The 25,547-nt window shown below is 39.9% G+C and overlaps 1 protein-coding gene across 2 annotated transcripts in view; it reads right to left on the reverse strand.

Annotated features, from left to right (window-relative positions):
* CDH7 (cadherin 7) overlaps positions 1-25,547 on the reverse strand; it is a 166,247-nt gene that overhangs the window by 43,479 nt on the left and 97,221 nt on the right. For both annotated transcript variants that reach the window (XM_070747466.1, XM_070747465.1), the window contains exons 4-5: positions 13,287-13,406; positions 2,285-2,452 (exon numbers count right to left, since the gene is read on the reverse strand). In XM_070747466.1, coding sequence (XP_070603567.1) covers positions 2,285-2,452; positions 13,287-13,406 — 288 coding nt within the window. The remainder of the gene's footprint in view (positions 1-2,284; positions 2,453-13,286; positions 13,407-25,547) is intronic.

Here is a 25,547-nt window from a genome sequence, read left to right on the forward strand (position 1 = left end):
GCTGTTGGGGCCTGGATGGGTGTCAACAGACTCAAACTCAACCCGGATAAGACGGAGTGGCTGTGGGTTCTGCCGCCCAAGGACAATGCCATCTGTCCGTCCATCACCCTGGGGGGGAATTATTGACCCCCTCGGAGAGGGTTCGCAACTTGGGCGTCCTCCTCGACCCACAGCTCACATTAGAAAACCATCTTTCAGCTGTGGCGAGGGGGGTGTTTTCCCAGGTTCGCTTGGTGTACCAGTTGCGGCCCTATTTGGACCGGGACTCACTGCTCACAGTCACTCATGCCCTCATCACCTCGAGGTTCGACTACTGTAATGCTCTCTACATGGGGCTACCTTTGAAAAGTGTTCGGAAACTTCAGATCGTGCAGAATGCAGCTGCGAGAGCAGTCATGGGCTTACCTAGGTATGCCCATGTTTCACCAACACTCCGCAGTTTGCATTGGTTGCCGATCAGTTTCCGGTCACAATTCAAAGTGTTGGTTATGACCTTTAAAGCCCTTCATGGCACTGGACCAGAATATCTCTGAGACCGCCTTCTGCCGCACGAATCCCAGTGACTGATTAGGTCCCACAGAGTGGGCCTTCTCCGGGTCCCGTCAACTAAACAATGTCGGTTGGCGGGCCCCAGGGGAAGAGCCTTCTCTGTGGCAGCCCCGACTCTCTAGAACCAACTCCCCCCCAGAGATTAGAACTGCCCCTACTCTCCTTGCCTTTCGTAAGCTCCTTAAAACCCACCTTTGTCGTCAGGCATGGGGGAACTGAGACATCTCCCCCGGGCATATACAATTTATGCATGGTATGTTTGTATGTATGTTTGTTTATTAAATGGGGTTTTTTAAATTAAACCGGCGTTTTTTAAATATCTTAAATTGTATTTGGATTTGTTATAAATTGTTTTATTCTGTTGTGAGCCGCCCCGAGTCTGCGGAGAGGGGCGGCATACAAATCTAAATAATAAATAAATAAATAAATAAATAAATAAATAAATAAATAAATAAATAAATAAATAAATAAATTATTTCTGATGATTTATTGACAGATCACTGGAATGTCACAATCAACTCTTTTGCCTACTAAAGATATGGAGTTTGTGATGGTATATTAATGTTTTCTGCTCTTTTAATTCATTCCACATTTCTTTGAGAATATTGATGCATAAATTCATTGCTGAAAATAATGCCTAACTTAAAGTTTCTGTCAAAGGGAAATCTACTTCCCATTGCATTTTTGCTCCTGTAGACTCAAGTCACTAAAGGTAAATAATAAATGAATTTGTAGGATCACAAATAAATCTATTGAGTCTTAAGGAGACATTTTTTCCATGTCAAATAATTGAGATAAAGTCTAGTCTTGCACTGTATTGGATTTTCTTGTGGCTCAAACTGAAATTGATTAGATTACAGATTAAGAAAACAGAAACTGACTTCACAGATGTTTCCACTTCTAGAAACTGAATCTGTTGCATTTTATTATTTTGTCTAAGTAATTTAAGATGGAGAAAAATAAAATTCCAATTTTCTTTTCCACTTGTAAGGAAACTAGCTTTAACAATTTGTATATATTCTGTATATTAAGGTAACTTTGTTTTTGCAATGGGACTATTAAGAAAAGCAGGGAAATATAATACGTTTGAAAAATAGGATAACTGAAATGTGGAAACAGAATTCTTTTTCTTATCTGATTTAGCCATAAAACGGAAGGCAGACTGATTCTGATTTTCCCCATATTGATTTTTCCCTCCCTCCCTTCCTTCTTTCACCATAAGAACAAGACTCAAAGGGAAAAAAACAGTTTTGAGACTTTTGGGTTTCCAAAAGATAATTTGTTACAAATATTAGGGAGTTTTGAAATAAAAGAAAAAGGAAAATATGAGTAATTACACTGTTGGATAATAACCAATTCAAAATAATATTACACAATAACTTCTGCTATCATCATTGGCGTTCCACATTTCTTTAATTAGATATGAATCCTCAAAGAAAATATATTTGGATTATTCAAGGAAAATTAAGAACTCTATATTACCAGGATTTATTTAAAAAATCTCATACTATATCACTTAACAACATCTTTATTATTATTGTATATGATAAACAATGAACAGCTGTTGCCTGGAATCAGCATTTTCTATAAGTTAAAGAAGCTGAAAGAAATGTGGATCTTTGTCCAAAATTAGTTTCAGCCACTAAGTAACTTAATTTTAGCCATTCTAAGTAGCGTACCAATATAAATTTGTTACTGTGCAAATTACCGTTAATTTGTCACTATAGAAACTTACTGTGTGGAAATCGTGGAGGATTATCATTGACATCAGTCAGGGTAACAGTGACAGATGTGGTCCCAGAAAGACCCCCATTTTGACCAACCATATCCTTGGCTTGAATGACAAGCAAATATTGGTCTTTTGCTTCTCTGTCCATATTGGGAAGTGCAGTCTTGATAATACCTAAAGTATAACAAAATAGTACATCAAGTAGTGGTAACTATCTTGTCAATTGATAAGCATGAACATACAGAAGCATTTCCATTTCCCCTACCCCACCCACCAAAAAAAACACCATAACACAAAATTCTGGGCTACCATGACTTTCAATTATCATATATTTCAGTAAGCATCATTGAGAAAGTATTAACTCTATGTCAAATGATCACTAATTTTAAATATCCAGCAAATAATAGAGTCATTCTCTTGCCCAGTATATGATCATAAATCTTTTATTTCCAGGAACTACCGTATTTAACCCTTAAACCCGTATTTACCCCTTAAGAGAGGCTGAAAATTTGAATGCGTCTTATACTCTGAATGTAGTGTTTTCAAAGCTTTTTTCACCAGCCGTAACAAGATGCTAACAATCTTCCCAGCTCTTCCTGGCTTGCAAGTTTGTTTTCATTGCTATTCCATCTGAAAAAGTTTTTTTCCAGCCCTAACAAGGTGCTAACAATCTTCCCGGCTTGCAGGATTATTTTCATTGCTACGCCAGTGAAGTTTTTTCCCCAGCTCTAAGTCTTTGTAAGCTTGTTTTCATTGCTACCCTCTCCAAAGAAAAAAATAAATTCAGCCCTAACCTGGGGATAAACTACTGTGCTGAAGCTGACCCGACTAAGGATGCTAGCCAAATGAATACCTGGTAGGTAGATTTCCTTCCCCAAAACTAAGGTGCATCTTATACTCCGAAAAATATTTATACTTTTAAGCCCAGTCAAGTCTATTAGTCCTACTTTACTGCTGCTGATTTTCTTGCTGGAGTTATTTGTTTTGTTTTATTCTTCCATAACATTATTCACCTTTCCCATACTTAATGTTCTTTCTTTTCTCTGTTTTAAATGACAGATACACCACTTCAAAAAAAAATTATGATTGATGATCTGAAACATCCCACTGGATGAGGCTGGGACAAAGAAGTCGATGAGGTTAGGACAATTTAATAACAAAACCAAAATTTCAATATACAATATGATCCCCTCTTAGATATTAACTATTTTTCCCCTTTGTCATATTAACATGTTGCGTATCACTGCTTTAATACATTAAAAAAAGGAGAAAATAATAATTCTTAAAATGAATCAGATTTGCTTGGTTGTCAACCTAATTTAGGCTACATCAGTTAAAAGACCAATACTGTACATAATACATTATGTTTTAATTCACACACCTTAAAATTAAGCCCCTATAACTAAATAGAATTTTCTTAATATAATTACAAGTGCTAAGAATACTATGGATTACCAAATTGCCATGCTTTAGATTTCCATTCCATCTGTCCCAAATTCCTATATTTGTAAAAGCAGCCGAAGAATAGTCCCACCGCCCCCGACCTGGTCAGGTGAACAACTGAGTTCAATATTGTGTTACACAAAGTCCACCCAGATGCATTCAGGAAGCTTATAAGTACACCAATATTCCCATTCTTTAAAAATTGAGAAACTGCAATGCTTGAAACCATACAGGTATATGCTATGTTATTAAACTCCAAATTTGAATAGTCCAAATTTAAAATTGGAACACTCAAAGGATGTGGAAATACATTATTGCATGAAGGTTCAAAACAAACAGTTCCAATATTCTGCAAAGTGAATAGTAACAAGGAGGGAGGCTGAAGTTTTGGGGGGAAATGTGAAGGGAGCTTGCAGTCCTTATGCTTTTAAGTGCCAAAACTCTAAAATACTGTTTTATTTCTATAATGTTAAAAACTCTTTCAAGGACATATGGTGACAGCTCAGAGACAAACCATACAATGGTACAGAGACTTTGGGTTCAATTAGTTACTGCCCTCAATGCTTGGTGTAGAAGTTATTTCATTTTTTTAAGGTAGTCATTGGATACAGCAAATAAATTCTTTGTCTCAATCTCTGAGATTTTCACTATTGAACTTAGTTGCTTACTTTAATTCTTTTCTAGTGAATTGTAAAAAGAAAAGAAAAGAAAGAAATAAGATCACATGATGTGGATGTTGCAAACTGGTATGTGTCTTGAGTTTTTCGAATGCTACAGTGTAAACAGGATGGAACAAATAAAAATTACGGTAGGTAACCCAGTCAACCTCTAATGGCAAGTAACTGTAGGAGTTGCAATTCCTCTCAACAAAGGAAGGAAAGTCATTACATTTCCGACTTCCATTACAGTCTGTGCACACACAGACTGATTTGTTAAACAGAAGTAGTCAAAGCCTTTTTCTCTGCCATCAAAGTGACAACATGGAAAGAACAATAGCATTTATCATTCTGTTGCCAAACTCCCATGCTGCCAAAATGAGTTTCTTAAGAAGCCCAAACCGTAAATGACCCAGTACAATCTTGGTGCTATTAATAATCTGGTGCCATGCTGTGCATTTAAATTAAGCTATTCTAAGTTAGCCAATATCTTAAAAATAAAACAAAGCAAAATCACTCACTATAATTAGAGAACTTTGATGTAGTAGCTGAAGCACTGTACTGTATTGTCTGAAGCAGTTTTAGAGCTATCCATTTGGCCATCTATTTTGTCACTTGTAATTGCACTTTGAAATTTAAAAGAAGACAGAAGAAAGGAACAGAACAACTGTTCTGTTACCATTCAACTACAGTATGTAGATAAGCATTGGGCAATTAAATATCCCTCCTTTAACTAGTAAGGTTTTAACATTGTTATATAGTACAGCAGACAGAGATATAAGATTTTATCTCACCATTGAGAAAAGATAAAATATATGATCAGCCAAGATGCATTGGCCTTCTGTATCATCCCCGAGTCTTCGGAGAGGGGCGACATACAAGTCTAATAGATTATTATTATTATTATTATTATTATTATTATTATTATTATTATTAAACCCTAGATGCAGATGTACTTCTTTTTTATTCTTTTTAATTTAGAATACTCTAACCAGAACGTATTGGGAGTTCACACAATTATGGCTAGTCTTTATAATTTCAAATTCATTGAAAATCATTACACAATTTAATTATCATTTATGTATTTATCAAACACATTTTTATCTGACCATTAAATGTCTCTTGGCAGTTTACACAGAATATTAATAAACAATTACCATAGCATCTAACACTTGATGCATGACAACAAATGCACGGCACCGACTACAGCAAATACACACAAGAATCAATCAAAATTAAAAATCCAAGATAGCATCATAAAAAGCTTAAGGAAAAGCGCTCTAAAACAATTTGTGAAATGTTAGAAGAGAGGAGGATAAGGAGGTGGTCATCACTGAAAGCAGAAACTTCTTGCTTGGACCCCAAAACCTCCTGAAAATGTGAGATTTATAACAATTGTTTTAACTGATAACTGAGAAAGAAGTAAAATCAATATATGACATTGCCTTTTATCCTCATCCCCTGAAAGTGTTCCAAAGAAATAAATTGGCTGATGGTATCACAAGCTACGAAGAGGCACACTAGTATCATGAGAAGTGAGTACTCCTCTCCAGGCCTCAACATCATCCAAGGAAGTGAACAATGCTGCCTCTGTCTCATATTTAGGCCTGGGGGGGGGGGAGGTAAAAGAGTCCCTGAGGATTTACTCTGCTAGTCATTGCAGATTATAAGGGGCAGTGCTTATCTCCATTTCAAAGGTATTGAGCCAGTGCTGTTAAAGACATTTTTGCGGTTATGTGGCAGCATGACATCATGAAGCACTGATATCTTCCCATCAAAGTTGCACCTGTTTATCTACCTGCATTTGTATCCTTTGAACTGCTAAATTCATGACATTGGACCAGAATATCTCCGGGACCGCCTTCTGCCGCACGAATCCCAGCGACCGGTTAGGTCCCACAGAGTTGGCCTTCTCCGGGTCCCGTTGACTAAGCAATGTCATTTGGCGGGATCCAGGAGAAGAGCCTTCTCTGTGGTGGCCCGATCCTCTGGAACCAGCTCCCCCCAGATATCAAAGTTGCCCCCACCTCCTTGCCTTTCGCAAGCTCCTTAAAACCCACCTCTGCCGTCAGGCATGGGGGAATTGAAATTTCCCTTCCCCCTAGGCTTATAGAATTTATACATGGTATGCTTGTATGTATGAGTGGTTCTTTAAATTGGGTTTTTTTAGATTGTTTTTAATATTAGATTTGTTTACATTGTCTTTTTATACTGTTGTTAGACGCCCCGAGTCTTCGGAGAGGGGCGGCATACAAATCTAATAAATACAAATACAAATTGGCAGGAGTTGGGGTGAAGACAGGAACTTTCCCCATCATGTACAGTTCAGATCTCAAATTTGGGCTGTCTACTTTCCAGCCAACAAGCCCAGCATCTTAACCATTGAGCTACTGTGTCACCCATTTAGGCATGAATCCAGACTGAAAAGGGTCCAAATAGTTTGCTTGGTTTAGGGCAGGAGTGTCAAACTGATGGCCCATGGGCTGGATGACTCACACGCTGATGACAACAAGAGTTTGACACCGCTGCTTTAGGTGGTTCAAAAAGTTGATTCACCAGTATCAATTCTATTATTCAACACAGTCGATCCAGGCATGGCTTCCTTAGGACTTTGGCAAAAAAAACCTTATCTTTTTGATAACAGTCATTCTTAGGATAAGTTGAAAGCAAGAGAATAGTTATGGACAGGCAAACACTGAGGTATAAACTGAATAAATCTATGAGCCCCTCATAAAACATTGCTGCTACTTCAGCATGCTAAACTTTTATGTGCTTATTTGTGGAAAAGTGAAAATTGGTATTTGTGCTGCTTTATGGCTTAGAGAATTGTTACTACTAAGATCAGCAAGTGCAAATTAATATTGATCCCCTCACTTGCTCAGGAAAACAAAGTGGAATGTGGAAGAAACAAAGTGAAATGTTATTATGCTCTCTATCCAAATACTTTTCTTGATCAATACAAGGCTATTCCATCTTTCCATAAACAGAAAGCAAATCATGTTGAGCAATCATGTTGGGTATACAGTTAATATTTCAATAGTACTTGCAGAATCCAAGGAGTGGCAGAATTCAAGGAATATGAGAGTCCAAGCACATGCAGTGGAAAAAAGAATGACAAAAAGGGGTGCTCACAAACTGGTGTCAAACTGGTTTATTATATCTGGAGACCATAAACAATAACAAAAGAAGGCTAACATTGGGCACTGCATTTACAAAGATCTTCTGTTGCACAGATTTTGACAGGCCATAACTTTTGCTTGAAGTCCTAAACCTGTGATGGCGAACCTATGGCACACATACCACAGGGGGTATGTGGTGCCATATCTGTTAGATATTTGCCTGGGTGACCTACCCAGACAGGGTAAAAGTCAAAAGTTCAGATTTGTTTATTGCATGTTGATTGGTTGCCTTCTTTTGGCGCTTAAAATGTATCTTTGTAAAACTGCCTGTTGCTGGGCTAGATTGTATAAATAGGAGAACTGTCATTGTATAGAGCTCTCAATACTCCATTGCTTCTTGACTGAATTGACTTCCTTGTCCTGTTAGCAAAATAAACCTTGCTTGATTCAACCCTGCTTTGAGAGTTATTACAATATCTGCTGGCAGGTGAAGCATTGGCTCCAGTGTGCATGTGAACACCTGCCAGCTGAATTTTTTTTGGCTCGCACAGAGGCTCTGAGAGGGCATTTTTGGCCTCTGAAAGCCTCCAAGGGGCAGAGGAGAGCATTTATACCCTTCCCAAGGTTCAAGAAAGCCTCTGGCAAGAAATGGGCCTAGCAGTCCCACCGGAAATCAGGAAATGGAGGAGTGGGGACACATGGGGGGCTTTGAATATGGGTGTGGGCACGTGCATGCATGCAATAGCACACATTTGCACTATTTCGACACCCGAGGGAAAACTAAGTTTGACATCACTTTTTTAAAAATCTGATCCAAACATGAACTCATGTGTATTTACATTCTGGTTTGGTGATTCTGCTTTGACCTGAATTTAAATCTTGGGCTTCAACCCTTAGATCATTTTGACAGGCCATTTCTTATTATTCCTATTTATTCCTACCAAGAGACATTAACTAAGGGCAGCTCTAACAATGGAGTTTCTCGCACTCATAATAAATAACACTATCATAGTATGAAGTACTATAATATAATGCATATGATGACAGCATTCTAGGTTTTGCCATTGTTTTTAGCAAATGTGAAAAGTTCTTTCCAGATGACTACACATTCTTCATTCTCTGCTCAGAAAGTACAAAATGTATGGCAAAAATTGCCGTAATAATTTTAAAAAGTATTCTTACACACCTCATGCTATATTTTGGTGATAAAATAGTATTTTTACCAAAGTGAAAAAGTGAAATGTTTAAGTAATACAGTGCAGTCAGGTGTATAAACATTTCTTCACAAAGTCAACATTTCTGAAATGTTTTTCAAACATAAAGCAATATATAGCTTTTGAGTTTCAGGGCATACTAATGAATGAGGAAGGGAAAATTTATGAGTGAGACTGCAAGAAAAAAAATAAAAATGAATAGAAATAATATCAAGTATTTACACATTTCAGATATATATTTGTTGGAACACATTTTAGGCTTGTGATATAATTTTTTTTTTACTTGCAATAGCACATTGATAATCAAATTCTGAATGCCTAGTCCAATCCATAATCAAGAAAACATGGTGCAACTACATTTTTTTCTCTTTCCTCATTAAGTCTCATATTCAAGGGGACAAGCCATTTTTTTTAAAGTTGCAAAGGATCTTGTTGTTAAAGATCTATGTAAGGTAAAATTTGCCCTCCGATTAGGCAGAATGAAGCTATTTCTTTAGATGACTGGTGCTGGGATGAAATAATGATAATTGTCATAATTATTCCTCCTGAGTTTCCCTCCCATCCAAAACAATCTTTAGGTTATCCTGAATGTGCTGTCCAAGGTGGCCTTGAAAGCCCTACAACAAGTTCTCTATCTCCAAAAGTGATTGACATTTTAATCTAGTTACCTGAAGCCAATTTCAATTTCTAGAACAGTACACTAATACTTGGAAGCAAGGGGAGGAATGTGGAGGGCAGCTGATCTCGTTTCTTTGTCTCCGGCACCAGAATGTCATGGGCTAAGTCTGCTGAATGGAAAAGATCAAGAGAAAGTAATGTATGATTGGTTCCTCTCCTTTCAAGGACGAAATAACTAATGTGGAATGTGTTTTGAAATAACAATTTAATGGGATACCTCCAAAATGCCTCATGTGACTTTGACATCCTTATACAGTACAGTGGTACCTCATCTTACGAACGCCTTTTCTAACAAACTTTTCGAGATAAAAACCCGGTGTTTAAGATTTTTTTGCCTCTTCTTCTGAACTATTTTCACCTTACGAACCCAAGCCGCTGCTGCTGGGATGAAGGGGTTTCTTTTTTTACCCTTTTTTGAAGAAAGAAAAGGGAGGGGCAGCTTGGAGGGGGAAAGAGTTTGCATTTTAAAAAGTAGGAGAACAGCGTGCTTGCACAGGCACTGAAAGGGTGTCTTTTGAAGAAAGAAAAGGGAGGGGCGCCCCCCTTGCCTTTCTTCCTTCCCACTCACCCTTTAGCCTAGCCTTGCTTCTTCCACCCGCCCCCTTTAGCTGCTCCTCCCTGCCCTCTGTTCGCCTCCCTTCTAAAGTTTGGGATTTTCCTGAAGGATTTGCATGCATTATTTGCTTTTACATTGATTCCTATGGGAAACATTGTTTCGTCTTACGAACTTTTCACCTTACGAACCTCCTCCTGGAACCAATTAAGTTTGTATCATGAGGTACCACTGTATATGGTATAGAACAGTGATGGCGAACCTATGGCACAGGTGCCACAGGTACCATGTGGTGCCATATCTGCTGGCACGTGAGCTGTTGTCCTAGCTAAGTGTGTGTGCCAGCCAGCTGATTTTTGGTTTGCAAAGGCTCTGGGAGGGCATTTTTGGTTTCCAAAGAGCCTCCAGAGGGACAGAGGAGAGTGTTTTTACTCTCCCCTGGTTCCAGAAAAGCCTTTGGAGTCTGAGGAGTGCGAAACACGAGCCTTCTGGGCCAACCAAAAGTTGGGAAACAGGCCATTCCGGCTTCCAGGGGGCTTCCAAGGGGTGGGGAAGCTGTTTTCACTCTCTCCAGGCATTGAATTATGGGTGGTGGGCATTCACACATGCGTGATAGCACGCATGTACGCCCTTTTGGCACCCGAGGGAAAAAAGGTTCGCCATCACTGGTATAGAATGTTACAACTTCAATTATATGTGTTTGACCTTCTGATGTTGACATAAATAGCTGGCCAATGTGGTTTCTCACTTCCTTAATCTCTGAGTATAAAAACAGTTGGGATGGCAAAACTGACATTACTTGGGAACTTCATTCACTTTCTCAGCATTTGATTTCTTTAATACATTAAGCTATAAGCCCTAACTTCAGTACTTTCTTGCAGTAACTTCTATGCTCTCCTATTCACACAACTGGGAATTCAACTCAGCAATAAGCATTCTAAATATAGACTCATGACTGACCTTATTTTTATAGTCTGCATTACTGAAGCAGATTTAAGTCTCTTGACAATGAAGGATTGGGTGCCAGGTTAATATTTAATGGCACTAGCCCAAACTTTTAACATCCTAAAAATAGGGATCAGGTGGAAAGACTATGGTTTTGTTTTGTATTTTTGTATTGCTGTCACAGTTGTTTTTTTTTGTGTGTGTGTATGTGTGTCTGTGTACCCTGGTATTAATCCACCAGGAATATGAAGGTACAGAAATAAATAAAGCAAATAAATAAATAATAAATTATACCACTTTCTCTATCCAATCTTCCCCCTCTATAATTTATCTATCTTATATAATTATATATTGTACTTTTTGACTTATGCTGCCTAAGGCAGAGCATTGAAAGTAAGCCATAATCCTCAAAACCAAGACTTGCAAGTAACCAGGGAATCCTTTTAAGAAAAAGCCAGGTTTGTGACCAATTATCTTAACCCCGCAAGCACCAAATAAAGCCCAGTTATCAGAAGTGGCATAGTTATATCAGAAGCTTTCACCAAAAATCCTAATCAGACTAATACCCAACAAAAATCAATGTGAGGATCCTTCCAAAGAAAGGCCAAGTTTGGTAACAATTATGTCAGCCATTCTGTCAGTCATACAATTATCTAAGGCAGTGTTTTTCAACCAGTGTGCCGTGGCACACTAGTGTGCCGCGAGACATGGTCAGGTGTGCCATGAAGCTCAGCAAGAGAGATAAAAAGAGAGAGAGAAAGAAAGCAAGAGAGAGAAAGAGAGAGAGAGAGAAAGAGAGAAAGAGAGAAAGAGAAAGAGAGAGAAAGAAAGCAAGAGAGAAAGAGAGAGAGAGAAAGAAAGCAAGAGAGAAAGAGAAAGAGAGGCAGGGAAGGAGGGAGAGATAGAAAGAGAGCAAAAAAGAGGAAGGAAGGGAGAAAGAAAGAGGGATGGAGAGAGAGAGGAAGGAAGGAAGAGAGAGAGAGAGAGTTTTTTTGTCCAAACTTTTTTAGTCCCCCCACTCCCCTCCGCTCAATGTGCCCCATGATTTTGTATATGTAAAAAATGTGCCGCAGCTCAAAAAAGGTTGAAAATCACTGATCTAAGGAAATGAAGCTCCACGTGACTGTGGAAGGAAAAACAAGTAGAAAACTAGGAGGATTTTTGCTGTTTCAGTGCCATTGCCCTTCCTTTCCACAACTGCTCTGCTATAGTTATGTGATAATAATAATTAATAATAATAATTTATTGGATTTGTACGCCGCCCCTCTCCACAGACTCGGGGCGGCTAACAACAATAATAAACACAATATGTACAATCCAATAATAAAAACAACTAAAAACCCCTATTATAAAACCAAACATACACACAAACATACCATGCATAACTTGTAATGGCCTAGGGCCATTACTATCTCAACTTGCCCATGCCTGGAGGTATAAATGAGTCTTGAGTAGTTTACAAAAGACAGGGAGGGTGGGGGCAGTTCTAACCTCCAGGGGGAGTTGGTTCCAGAGGGCCGGGGCCGCCACAGAGAAGGCTCTTTCCCTGGGGCCCGCCAAACGACATTGTTTAGTCGACGGGACCCGGAGAAGGCCAACTCTGTGGGACCTTATCGGTCACTGGGATTCGTGCGGTAGCAGGCAGTTCCGGAGGTAATCTGGTTCATTGCCATGTAGGGCTTTAAAGGTCATGACCAACACTTTGAATTGTGACCGGAAACTGATCAGCAGCCAGTGCAGGCCGCGGAGTGTTGCAGAAACGTGGGCGAATCTAGAAAGCCCCACGATGGCTCTCACGGCCACATTCTGCCCGATCTGAAGTTTCCGAACACTTTTCAGAGGTAGCCCCATGTAGAGAGCGTTGCAGTAATCGAACCTCGAGGTGATGAGGGCATGAGTGACTGTGAGCAATGACTCCCTGTCCAAATAGGGCCGCAACTGGTGCACCTTATTTCCTTTCCAATGGGAGGCTAAAATGGGAAAACCTGGGAAGCTTGCAGGAAGAAAATCAATGAGCATCTCATGACTGCAGCTGATAGCAAGAACAATAGTATTTAGAATTATATACCACTTTACAGTACTTTACAGCCCTCTCTAAAACGGTTTACAGAGTCAGCATATTGCCTCCAACAATCTGGGCCCTCGTTTTACCCACCTCGGAAGGATGAAAGGCTAAGTCAACCTTGAGCCTGGTGAGATATGAACTGTTATATTGTAGGCAGCCGGCCGGCCGGCAGCAGAAATAGCCTGCAGTAGTGCACTCTAAACACTGTACCATCGGGACTCTTGATGGCCAGAACACAGTAGTTATTTTTCTTTAAATACAGAAATATATCTGAAAGAATAACCCAATGGATCACAGATTGCTAGTTATAGACAAAAGCATAGTAGAATATTTACCTGTCTTTGGCTCCACAGAAAAATAAGGTTGACCTTGAAGGATGCTGTAAACCACTCTGGCACTGTTGCCATATGTAGGGTCATCTGCATCAGTTGCTGTTACTTGCACCACGGAGGTTCCTAGAAGCATTCAGAAATAATAATGATTTTGTTAATGTTTGTCTTGAAGCAGAGAAACAAAATATTGTGTTTCTGAGGTGAGCATTTTTAATGAAACTCAGCCAATAATACAGTCCAAACCATGTTGATACGTATGTCATTTAGATTATACCAAACTTCTTTAATCTGTTATTGTCACCTAACACACCCATATACATATATATCCATACATACACTGCTAAAAAAAATAAAGGGAACACTTCAATAAAACAATATAACTCCAAGTAAATCAAACTTCTGTGAAATCAAACTGTACATTTAGGAAGCAGCACTGATTGACAATCAATTTCACATGCTGTTGTGCACATTCAACTTTATACAGAACAAAGTATTCAATAAGAATATTTCATTCATTCAGATCTAGGATATGTTATTTGAGTGTTCCTTTTATTTTTTTGAGCAATATATATTCAAGTCCAAGTAGGTATGGCTAGCTGATGAGGCCAAAATAAGGCCAAAATAGATCTATCCTAGTCTCCCTTAATTTTCAAATTCAGCAAAAAAACAAGTGACACATACAGATAGAATTGTCGGCAATAAAATTAACTGCCTTGGAAATGGCCCTGGGTTGGGCCGAGAGGCAAATAAGGAGCTGTGATGTTCCTTCAATACACCAGGGTGATTCTACACAAAAATATGTAACCCTTCCCTGGTGCAGAGCTGAAGAGATTGGATACTGTAGCCGAGAGGGTAATTCTCTGCCTTACAAGGCAAAGGTTGCAGGTTCAAGTCCCAGTGGGTATGGCTAGCTGATGAGGCCAAAATAAGGCCAAAATCGATCTATCCTAGTCTCCCTTAATTTTCAAATTCAGCAAAAAAAAACATGTGACACATACAGATAGAATTGTCGGCTATCAATAAAGTTAACTGCCTTGGAAATGGCCCTGGGTCGGGCCGAGAAGCAACTAAGGAGCTGTGATGTTCCTTCAATACACCAGGGTGATTCGATCCCAAAATATGTAACCCTTCCCTGGTGCAGAGCTGAAGGGATTGGATACTGTAGCCTAGAGGGTAATTCTGCCTTACAAGGCAAAGGTTGCAGGTTCAAGTCCCAGTGGGTATGGCTAGCTGATGAGGCCAAAATAAGGCCGAAATAGATCTATCCTAGTCTCCCTTAATTTTCAAATTCAGCAAAAAAACATGTGACATATATATATATGCATATCCATTTATTTATTTATTTGTTTATTTGTTTATTTATTTATTAGATTTCTATGTTGCCCTTCTCAAAGCGACTCATATATATGTGTGTGTATATTTGTAACCCAAGATAAAGTCAATGTCAAGGCAATTTAGCAATGTATCCATCCATAACACTTTAATAATAATCACTTAGAAAAGATTTTGTGCTATAAAGCTTGTAGTATCAGTTTTCCTGCCATTAGAAGCAATTATTCCAGAGCAGAAAATGGAGTTTTTGCAAGCATGTGTCAGAAAGGTATGAATAGATGTCATCTATGTTCCTGGAGTGCATATGAAGGTAGGAATGCACAGATTGATGATAGCTGCCTGTGACGCTCCAGGGAATTGTTATAATGGAAAAAGCAGAGACAAATTCACAGAGAAGCCTGTGCACATGTTCTCTGTTGTGAGAAGTACATGTTGAAAAAAATTCAAAATGACTGTTTATGCCTTTGCCGACTTTGTTGTATGAAGTGAAAATTGGATACGTTAGGAAAAACATTCAAATATTTTCAGTGGAACACCCAAGAAAAAAATACGGTAAAAAAAAGATATAGGATCAAGAATGGATTGGCCCTTGACGAATGTGAATATTATTAACACAAAAGTGTATGATAGATTTGAAAGAGGTACATTGAGGTGGTTTGATCATCTAGAAAAAGAAAAGAATCAGGTTGAAAACAGAAAAGAAAATTTAAAGGGTTAAAAGGAAAAAAGAACAAAATATCATGATTTGATGATGCTGGTTGTGTTGAAATATTAAAAAGGGGAAAGTTTAAATATGAATTGGTCTATGATCAGGATATTAGTGTACAAGGGTGCAAAACTTATAGTAACATATGGTTGGTGTATATGTTTGCTTTTCATATCTCACACCTTTAATTCTATAGCACAGTATTTTTTATTCATTCGTTTGTTTGTTTGTTCGTCCATTTTTGCACTTTGAATAATAGAATGGTTTATGCCAAAATGAAATAATGTGGTATATAGGAGGGGAGAGATCCTTGTCCACATGTTTTATGGGGTTTCGCAGGGCTCGGTATTCTCCCTGCTCCTCTTCAACATTTATATGAAGCTGCTGGGTGAAATCATCACCATGGACTGCAATATCCCCAATATGCTGATAATACTCAGCTGGGTTGTGCACCAGTTATGTTCTTTCCTGCACCAACAGTCCCTACTCACGGTCACTCATGCCCTAGTTACTTCCATCTTGACTATTGCAACACACTCTACTTTGGGCTGCCCTTGAAGAACATCTGGTGCAAAATGCAGTTGATGCAAAATGCAGTGGTCTGCATGGTTTTGTGCAGACACCAATGTGCATGTTTATCACCTGTCCTACAGAAGCTGCATTGGTTGACGATTTGTCTCCGGGTGCAATTCAAGATGCTGGCTGTCACCTTTAAAGACCTTCATGGCTTGAGACCAGGTTATCTGAGGGACTATCTCTTGCTGGTCACATCTACCTGACCCATCAAAGCAGAGAGGCAGGGAATGTTGCAGGTCCCATCCACGAGAAAGATACACCTGGTAGGATCAGAAGAAGCATCTTCTCCATGGTGGCTCCCTGTCTCTGGAACATAATTCCTTTAGAGATTAGAATGGCCTTCACTCTAATACTCTTCTGGAAAGCGCTGAAGCCCTGGTTCTGCCAGCAGGCCTGGGGAACCCACAGCAGGACGAAACCCATTAACTGGCTTGCGTGATCTGCTCTTGCCAGGGTGGGGGACAGGAAGTGGGGCATGGTTTTGTTTATTGTATTATATTAATTTCATGTTATCCTTTTTGTTAGTTTTTATTGTTTAAAATGTGATCTTATATTCTGTAAGCTGCCTTGAGTCGCCATAGGCGAATAGGCAATAATATAAATGAAATAAATAAATGTGTACATGACATCTCAAAATGTGCCAAAAAGGTTTTGTTTTCTTTCTTAAGACTGTTAGTAATATGCAGCAAAGTATTATGGTTAATTTGTTTCAGGATTCTAAATACGTTAAAAAAAAGAATACGTTATCTAGTCCTTATTAGCAGATGCCCTCTAAAATAGATGAATACTCTACCTTCTGAAAATGGTTCCATACTTTTGTTTCTTTAATAAGGAATTTCTCAAATATTGCCAACAATAAAATTGCAAATGGCAACACACATATAATGATTGCAAGTATGTTACTATGTTTATCTAGTCTGTTTGGAAGCACAGGGCAATGCAGTTATGCATTAGGGCAAACTATAAGGCAGAGTTCTAGGTTTCATTCCCCACTATGATCTAGATCAGTGATGGTGAACCTATGGCACGGGTGCTCAGGGCCGCCGATAGGCCGGTACTACTGGGCTTGGCATCAGGGGCCCGGCCAAATTGAAAAATGGGGGGGGGCGGCGCCCACCAAAAACTCTCCAACCCCGATTGCGATGGGGAAAAGCGGGCCAAGGTGAGTGAAAGGACCAGAGAGGATTGTGAGGGCAAGAGAGCCACGCCTTTCGGCCTCCGGAGGTGCTGGGCAGGGGTTCGGGGGGGGGGGCGTGAACACCGCCCGCCGCCCGGAGCCAATGGCTTCTTTTTGGCGCGTGCCAGCTTACTCCCTCGCCTTCCTGCTGCTGGCGCTGGGAGCAGGTAAGCGGCCGGGTGGGAAGGGCGAAGCGCGAGGGGGAGGCAAGTGGAGATTCTTTCTTTCTTTCATTTCTCTTTTTCTTTCTTTCTTTCCTTCTTTCTTTCTTTCCTTCTTTCTTTCCTTCCTCCTTTCTTTCTTTCTCTCTTGCTCTTTCATTCTTTTTTTTCTCTTGCTTTCTTTCCTTCTCTTTCTTTCTCTCCTTCCTTCCCTCCTTCCATTTCTTTCATTCCCCCTCTCTCTTTTTATTTCTCTTTCATTTTCTTTCTTTCTTTCTCTTTCTTGCTCTTTTTCTTTCTCTTTTACCTTCCCTTCCTCTATTTCTTTTCTTTCTCCTTCCTACCTTCTTCCCTCCCTCCCTTCCTTCAGTCCTTCCTCTCTTACTCTCCCCTTTCATAAGTTTCCTTGCTTCCTTCCTCTGTTCCTGTCCCTTCCCCCTTTCTTTCTTTCCTTCCTTCACTCCCTCCATTTCTTGCTTTCCTTCTCCTTCCTCCCTTCTTTCCTCCCTCACTCCCTTCTTTCACTCCTTCCTCTCCCCTTTCACACCTTTCCTTGCTTCCTTTGCACCATTCCTCTGTTCCTGTCCCTTCCCTCTTTCCTTCCTTCCTTCCCACCCACCCTCTGTCCATTCATTCACCCATTCCTCTCTTGATCGCACCTTTTACAATTCCTTCCTTCCTTCCTTCCGATTCAGGCCAGGGCCAGGAGAGTAGTTTGCTTTTGCACCCATCTCGAGCTCCGTTGGTGCCAACCCGGCCCTCCCCACTTCAGAGAGAGGGGGGAGAAAGAGAGAGATAAAAAGAGAAAGAGAGAGGGAGGGAGAGAAAGAGATAGAAAGAGACAAAGAGAGAGGGGGAGAGAAAGAGAGAGAGAGAAAGAGAGAAAGGGAGATAAAAAGAGAAAAAAGAGAGAGAAAGAGAGATAAAAAGAGGAAGAGAAAGAGAGAGGGGGAGGGAGAGAAAGAGAGAAAGAGAAAGAAAGAGAGAAGGGGAGAGAGGGAGAGAAAGAGATAAAGAAAGTGAAAGAGAGAGGGAGGGAAAGAAAGAGATAGAAAGAGAGAAAGAGAGAGGTTGGGAGAGAGAAAAAAAGAGAGAAAGAGATATAAAGAGAGAGAAAGGGAGACAAAAAGAAAAAGAGAGGGAGAGAAAGAGAAAGAGAAAGAGAAAGAGAGAAAAAGAGAGAGAAAGGGAGAGAAAAAGAGAAAAAGAAAGAGAAAAGGACAGAGAGAGAAAGAGAGATAAAAAGAGAAAGAGAGAGAAAGAGAGAAAGAGAGATAGAAAAGCAGGTGGGGGGGCCACACCTATTTTGCCAGCCCTCGGATGGGCCATAGGGATCCGGTGTATGTGGAGGGAGAGGTCCCCAGCTTCTGTTCTGCAGAGGGGAAGCCAAAGTCCCCGCATGGGTTATGCAGAGTGCCAGTGTTTGGGGCAAGGTGGGGGGTGGGGGTCTTCCTTAACCCCCATTTCTTTGGCAGGGGCTAAGAGGCCTGCCCAGCAGGGCTGATGTGTTGCTGAAAGTCTTGTCGAGGGAGACCAGTGGAGCTCCCCCCACTCCCATCCCCAGGGAAGGGGGTTCTGGCATCACTGCCACTGGCTTTGGAAAGAAGCCCCCAGCCTCTTCAGGGGGTGGAGGGAGGGGTCCGTAGCGCAGGGCTGGACAATGGTTGAAGACAGTTGACTGCAGCTTTCAGAATTCCTCAGCCAGGAATATGGAGAAGACAGTTTGAAAATTTAAAAGGAAGGAAGGAAGGAAGGAGGGAGGGAGGGAAGGAGGGAGGAAAAGAAAAAGAAGAGAAAAAAGGAAAGAAAGAAAAAGAAAAAAGAAAGAGGAAGAAAGAGGAAGGGAGGGAGGGAGGGGGAGGGAGGGAGGAAAGAAGGAAGGAAAATAAAAACAAAAAGAGAAAAAAAGAAAGAAAAAGGGAAGGAAGGAAGGAAGAAGGGAGGGGCCCCCCAGATACTTAGGCTGTATGGGGCCCCAAAATTCCTGATGGCGGCCCTGTGGGTGCTACAGGTGACACGTGGAGCCATATCTGCCAGCATGTGAGCTATTGCCCTAGCTCAGCTCCAACGTGCATGTGTGTGCCAGCCAGCTGATTTTTGGCTCACACAGAGGCTCTGGGAAAGTGTTTTTGGCTTCCAGACAGCCTCCGGAGGGATGGGGGAGGGCATTTTTACCTTTCTCCAGCTCCAGGGAAGCCTTTGGAATCTGGGGAGGGTGAAACATGAGCCTACTGGGCCTACCAGAAGTTGGAAAAGAGGCCATTTCTGGGCTCCAAAGGGTCTCCAGAGGGTGGGGGGAGCTGTTTTCGGCCTCCCAAGGCATTGAATAATAATAATAATAATAATAATAATAATAATAATAATAATAATAATAATAATAATAATAATAATTATTATTATTATTATTACTATTATTATTACTATTATTATTATTATTAATTAGATTTGTATGCCGCCCTTCTCCGAGGACTCGGAGTGGCTCAAAACAAGGAAAACAATACAATGAATGCAAATCCAATATTTAAAAACAGTTTCAAAACCCTTATAAAAAACGATCATACAAACCAAACAAACCATGCATAAACCTCAATAGCTAAGGGGTGTGATAATTCCCCATGCCTGGCAACATAGGTTTATGAAAGGAGAGTGGGGGCAGTCCTGATCTCCAGGGGGAGTTGATTCTAGAGGGCCGGGGCCGCCACAGAGAAGGCTCTTCCCTTGGATCATGCCAGACAACATTGTTTAGTCGATGGGACCCAGAGAAGGCCAACTCTGTTTGACCACACCATTATGGATGTGGGCACTTGTGCATGCGCGATAGTGCATATCCATGCTTTTTTGGCACCCGAGGAAAAAAAGTTTCGCCATCACTGATCTAGATAGTCCATAGCAGGGATCACATCTCACTTACTGAAATAGTAATCAAAACATGCATTTTTTATTACCTAAAAGCATATTTGGATTCTGCAAAGCCTTCCTATTCTGAGGGCCTTTGTAGATCCCTTGTCTCTGTCAATGCTGCCTATCTCTCTGACCCAGGAAACACACTAACCTTGACATGACACTTACTTAAAACAAGCTTATTTTATCACATTTAAGGAATAAGTCATTTGAGAACAAAAGTGCCTGTATAAAATTATTCTCTTGGGCAGCATGACCAACGAAAAGGATTGCTGAAGCTGTAATTAAATCTGTGGAGGATTCCAAGTTGCCTGGTTGTGTACTAGAGAAACCTTTTTCTTTCCATCTAGACTCTATTCTGTTAGAAGATAAAATCAAATCAAATCTTTATTGCGGTCATAGACCAGCATAACTGCTAGAAGATTGTTTTCCCCAAATACATAATCAAGTTAGCCTTTAGGTACGTTGTCCTAAATAGAGAGTGTTCTGAAAAGATTGCTGATGTGGGAGTAATAGAAACAAAGTCAGAGTTTTTCACCAGAAGACAAATTGTAAAGCAAAGAAACAAAGGCTTGTGGCAGACAGGAGAGGGGAGAAAAGATATATAGACAAGGAAAACAGCTATGTAATGATATTGATACCTCAGTGTACAAGGGGGAACAAGAGTGAGAAGTGAGGGAACTTGGAAAGCTATAAAGAAAGGAGAGAGACATTAGAGGAAAGGTGACTTATTACAGACTTTCTTTATAATCTGTCTAAAACTGTCTGCAGGAGCAGTGTAAATTTTCAGAGATACCCAGAAACAAAACAAAACAGCACAGGCGCTCATGGACTCAGCAGGACTTTACAAGACAAAGCTGTAAATTACAAACTCCCAAAGCAGGTTCATGTGAATAGCTGCATGGACAAACTACCTCTCCAATGATTCTCTTAATCTATTCAAGTCTAAGGTAAAAATGTCCACGATAATGACAGGAGAAATCCTAATACAGGCATTTAAAAATATATTCAGTATTTTTCAATGTATAAGATACACCTAGATTTTAGAGAAGGAAAACAAAGAAAAATGTATTCTGAACCAAATGGTATAGTATTATATTGTTTCATAAAATACCAGTGTAGCAGAATACTTTTTACAACCATGTATACTTTTTACAAACATCAAACTTGACAGCTTCAAGACTTGTGGACTTTAATTTCCAGAATTCCTCCACCAATGATGCTAGCTCAGAAATGGCAGTTGAAGTTCATAAGCCTTAAACTTGCCAGATTTGAAGACCCTTGCACTCCCCTAACACCTAACTCAGGGGTCTTCAAACTTAACAGCTTTAAGACTAGTGGACTTCAACTCCCACAATTTCTCCACCAGTTATGCTACTTCAGGAATGGGAGTTGAAGTCCAGAAGCCTTAATCTTGTCAGGTTTGAAGACCCTTGCCCCATCCACCGGAGACCCTTGCATTTTCTTGCAAAGCGGTGTTATGGTTGAAACAGCTAGAGGCGACAATCGGCTATTTAAAACAAGGAGACCGTTAAAGGCGACTTTCCTTTGCAGAGACATTTAAGAGTTCCTTGGGGGATTATTAGGCATTTTGAACTATTATTTGTGCTCTAAATGAAGATCCATAGAGGTTTGTTGTTTTCGATCTTGCCTCTTTCGCTTGACTGAGTAGGTAACATTTCAGCAATTTGGGAGGTTTAGTGTGTTGTGCAAGTTGCAAACTAGGAGTGGTGTCGGCAGGGACCCTGTGAGGAACACCCATCCCCTCAGTGCCTGTGCATCCCACCTGTGGAGGAGGCCCATAGGCCAGCCCTGATTGTCTGGTGGGAGGGGACTCGACTCCACCAGCCCCCACCCAAATCTCCCATATACAGGGGTGCCTTTGGGAGGGCGTGGCAGTTGGCGAAGGGCGCTCTGAGAGAAGCTGCCTCAGCTGGGAAGATACGGTCCCTGCCACAACTCCTTACCCGAGCCGCTTTTTGGCCAGCTGGGAGGGCTCCTCAGCCAATGCCTGCCAGTCACCCACGGGGAGGGAAGCTTAGGAATTCCACAGCTGGTACCCTCTGCTCCAAATGCCCAGTTTCCCATCCACCCCCATGGCTGATCCACCAGCTGCCAGGCGGCCTCAGGGACAGCTGCTGCCAAAGCACAGGAAGGTCGCTTCTGCCACTGCTGATTGCCACCAAAACCCCCATGCAACATTCGGTGTATAAGACGCACCCAGTTTTTGACACACTTTTTAAGGTTAAAAGGTGTGTCTTATACACTAAAATATGGTATGTATGTATAGATGTGTCCATGTATATATGACATATATATCCAGCCTGAATGTCTCTGAACATAAGCAGAAGGCTTCCAATGAAATGGCATAAGAATAAGGTTCTTTTAAAATAGAACCAAGACTGTTTTTTTCAGAATCAGATTTTAGACAAAAAAAATAATAACTTTTTCTTTTTTCATCCCAATATATACAGGTACAGCTATATACACAAATACAAATCCAGAAAAAGATCACCTTCTGATAAGCACTGCTATCAATAAAGGCCCCCAGTTCAGTGCAACTTCTCTGTAGGGGGGAAAAAATCATTGCAAAAATCTCCAATTACTCTGTCCACAAACTGGATAGAGAAATTCCTATCAGGAAGATTAACCACACTAAGTATGCTCAAAAAATCTTTCTTTTATAATCTTTCCTCAACCCCATACTTTCCATGCTCTACGTCTTCAAAGAACAGCTTTTTACAAGTTTAATTCCAGGACAGATAAATTCACAACAAGAACAATGACAAAAGCACTGCCTTTGAACTAGTGCATGGCCCATTCATGGTCTCACTGGCTACACAACAGTGCAAAAATAAAAACAAAAAGCTTGCTTTTAACTGGTGTTGCTCAGCTTAAACCTGAGTGATTCTTTGAAAGACAAGTTTCAATCCATCTCATACTTAATGTTCAAATATGTGAGTTCCTCAAATAACTGCAGTGAAGTTCAGAGGCTTGATCATCTGGGAAAAGTGTATTATGTAGGAGTGCTCCAATAACATGAATTAAAGGATGATTGGCTTATTTTTAAAAAATAACAAGAACAACAATAATAGTAACCTTTACTGTTATTGTAAATCATGTATAAAACAAAGTTGGTTTAGCCTGTACTGGTGCAATCCATAACAGAAAATACAAGCCAACATGAGTAGTATAGAGCAATGATGTGGTGGCACGCAGAGCTATATCTGCTGGCACACAAGCCATTGCCTTAGCTCAGCCAGCTGATTTTTGGCTTACCCAGAGGCTCTGATAGGGCATTTTTGACTTCCAGAGAGCCTCCGGAGGAGTGGGTGTTGAGAGAGGACATTTTTACCCTCCCACAGATGCAGGGAAGCTTTTGGAGTCTGGGGAGGGCGAAACACGAGCCTACTAGGCCCACCAGAAGTTGGGAAACAGGCTGTTTCCAGCCTCCAGAGGGCCTCCGGTAGGTGGGGCAAGGTGGTTTTTCCCTCCCAAGGCATTGAATTATGGGTGTAGGCACTCGTGCATGTACAATACTATGTGCGCACGCTCTTTCGGCACCCAAGGGAAAAAAGGTTCACCATCACTGGTATAGAGAATAATCCTTATCCTTATACAAGTAAGGGGGAGGGCACTAGTTATATGCTTCCATGTGTATGGGGAGTAATTGTGATTGCATTTAGGTGTCTGGCAGCGCATGGGTACAGCTGGCTATACTGATGATATAAGTGAAAAGAAACACTGTCCAGGGTCCGAATCATCCCTAAGTATCTTCCTTACTCTTCCTTACAATTCATATGCTGAAACCTATCTTCTCTACTTGTTTAAAAATTATTAAAAAGCAACATACACTGAGAGCACTCTATATATTATACTCCTGAGTTTTGTATTTTACATCCGGGCAGCTTGATAAAAGAATGGTAGTCTAAAATTTCTAACTGTGCTATCTGCAGTAAATGCAATATGAGGTCATACTGCAAAGTTCCTAACACCTCCTTTTTCTTTTTCTTTAAAACAACATTATGGTCATTATTTAGTGATCCTTTCCTTTGTTCTCCTGAGTACAATGTTGCCATTCTAGAATTTATAATCTCTCTTGGAACCATAGCCATTGCTCTTGAGACTTGCATTTACTGACAACAGTCTTTTACAAATACCTCCAGCAATCAGCTCTATTTTTAGAGTTAGTAATTCTTGAGGAAGTCACAGAAGCATATATAAACTTCAGTGACAGCCCCTACTATTCCACTAGGGAAACTGTATAAATCCAGAAGTTCACCTACAGACAATATCATAGATTTTGCCAACTCAGTCGCTGCACTTCAGGAGTCAAATTAATAGAAAAAGAATTAGACTCCTGACTAAATCCATTTTTACATGTGAAACTTCTCCCAATTGTATAGATGTATAGAAGACAAGAAAAAAGATTTTGTAGCCAGAAAAATACTGAATGTTTTGCTGAAATTTTTAAGTATAAAAAAGGGTTTAAGCATATATATGTTTCATTTTTATGTAACAGATCCTAATAAAAAATGATTTAGGCAGACTTAACATTTCTTCCAGTTTGTACTTATCAATGCTTTTATTGCTGAAGAGTATAAGGATTTCAAATCACCGTATTATAGTAAAACTTATCTGGGAACCAATAAAGCAAATATTCTCCTTTCCACTCTTTAACTTTAACACATTATGTCTTCATTTCCTAAAAGCATACTCATCTTTTCTAAAACTAACAGATATTCATTTATTACTTTGTTATTCTTTTTTGTTTTAAGTCTCAGATTCCAAAATCTAGAGATATCAGTGTGGATTGAGAGAGCGATGGAAAATTTAATTTATCCAGACCCCACAGATTCAAATCTTGATAAGGGTATGGCTAGCTGAAGAGAGAAAAAATGCTCAAAATGGATCTATTCTAGTCTCCCTTCCTTTACATTATTAGCAAAAATATGCTACATGTATGTGTGTGTGTGTATGTTTTCGTAGATATATTAAATACACACACACACAAACATATATTCATTTTTTCACAGAAAACTCCAAGGACATGCAGAAAGTGTTGGCCTATGGCTTATTCATGTGCACAATTGTTTATACACAATAAGAAACAAAACTGGAAGAAAAATATGAACAACTATAAGAAAGTTACGTATTCCATTAGATCAATGTTAAATATGAAAAAAATAGGATGATATTTTAAAATACTGGTGCCTTTCTGTAATCAGTGCTATAATCTAAATAACCAGAATGTTATTTAAGAATTAAAGAAGTCTTAAGCCTTTAAACATTCAAACAGATTGGTAATTTTTAAGCTTTAATAGCTCATTTTGGCTGAAATTACTTTTACTGTCCTCAATATCCAATTAATAAAGTCCTTGTCATGGATCTAATTTTAAAATATGTGAGGT

Source organism: Erythrolamprus reginae, chromosome 3 (genome assembly GCF_031021105.1).
Source record: "Erythrolamprus reginae isolate rEryReg1 chromosome 3, rEryReg1.hap1, whole genome shotgun sequence".
In the NCBI taxonomy this organism is placed as follows: Eukaryota; Metazoa; Chordata; class Lepidosauria; order Squamata; family Dipsadidae; genus Erythrolamprus; species Erythrolamprus reginae.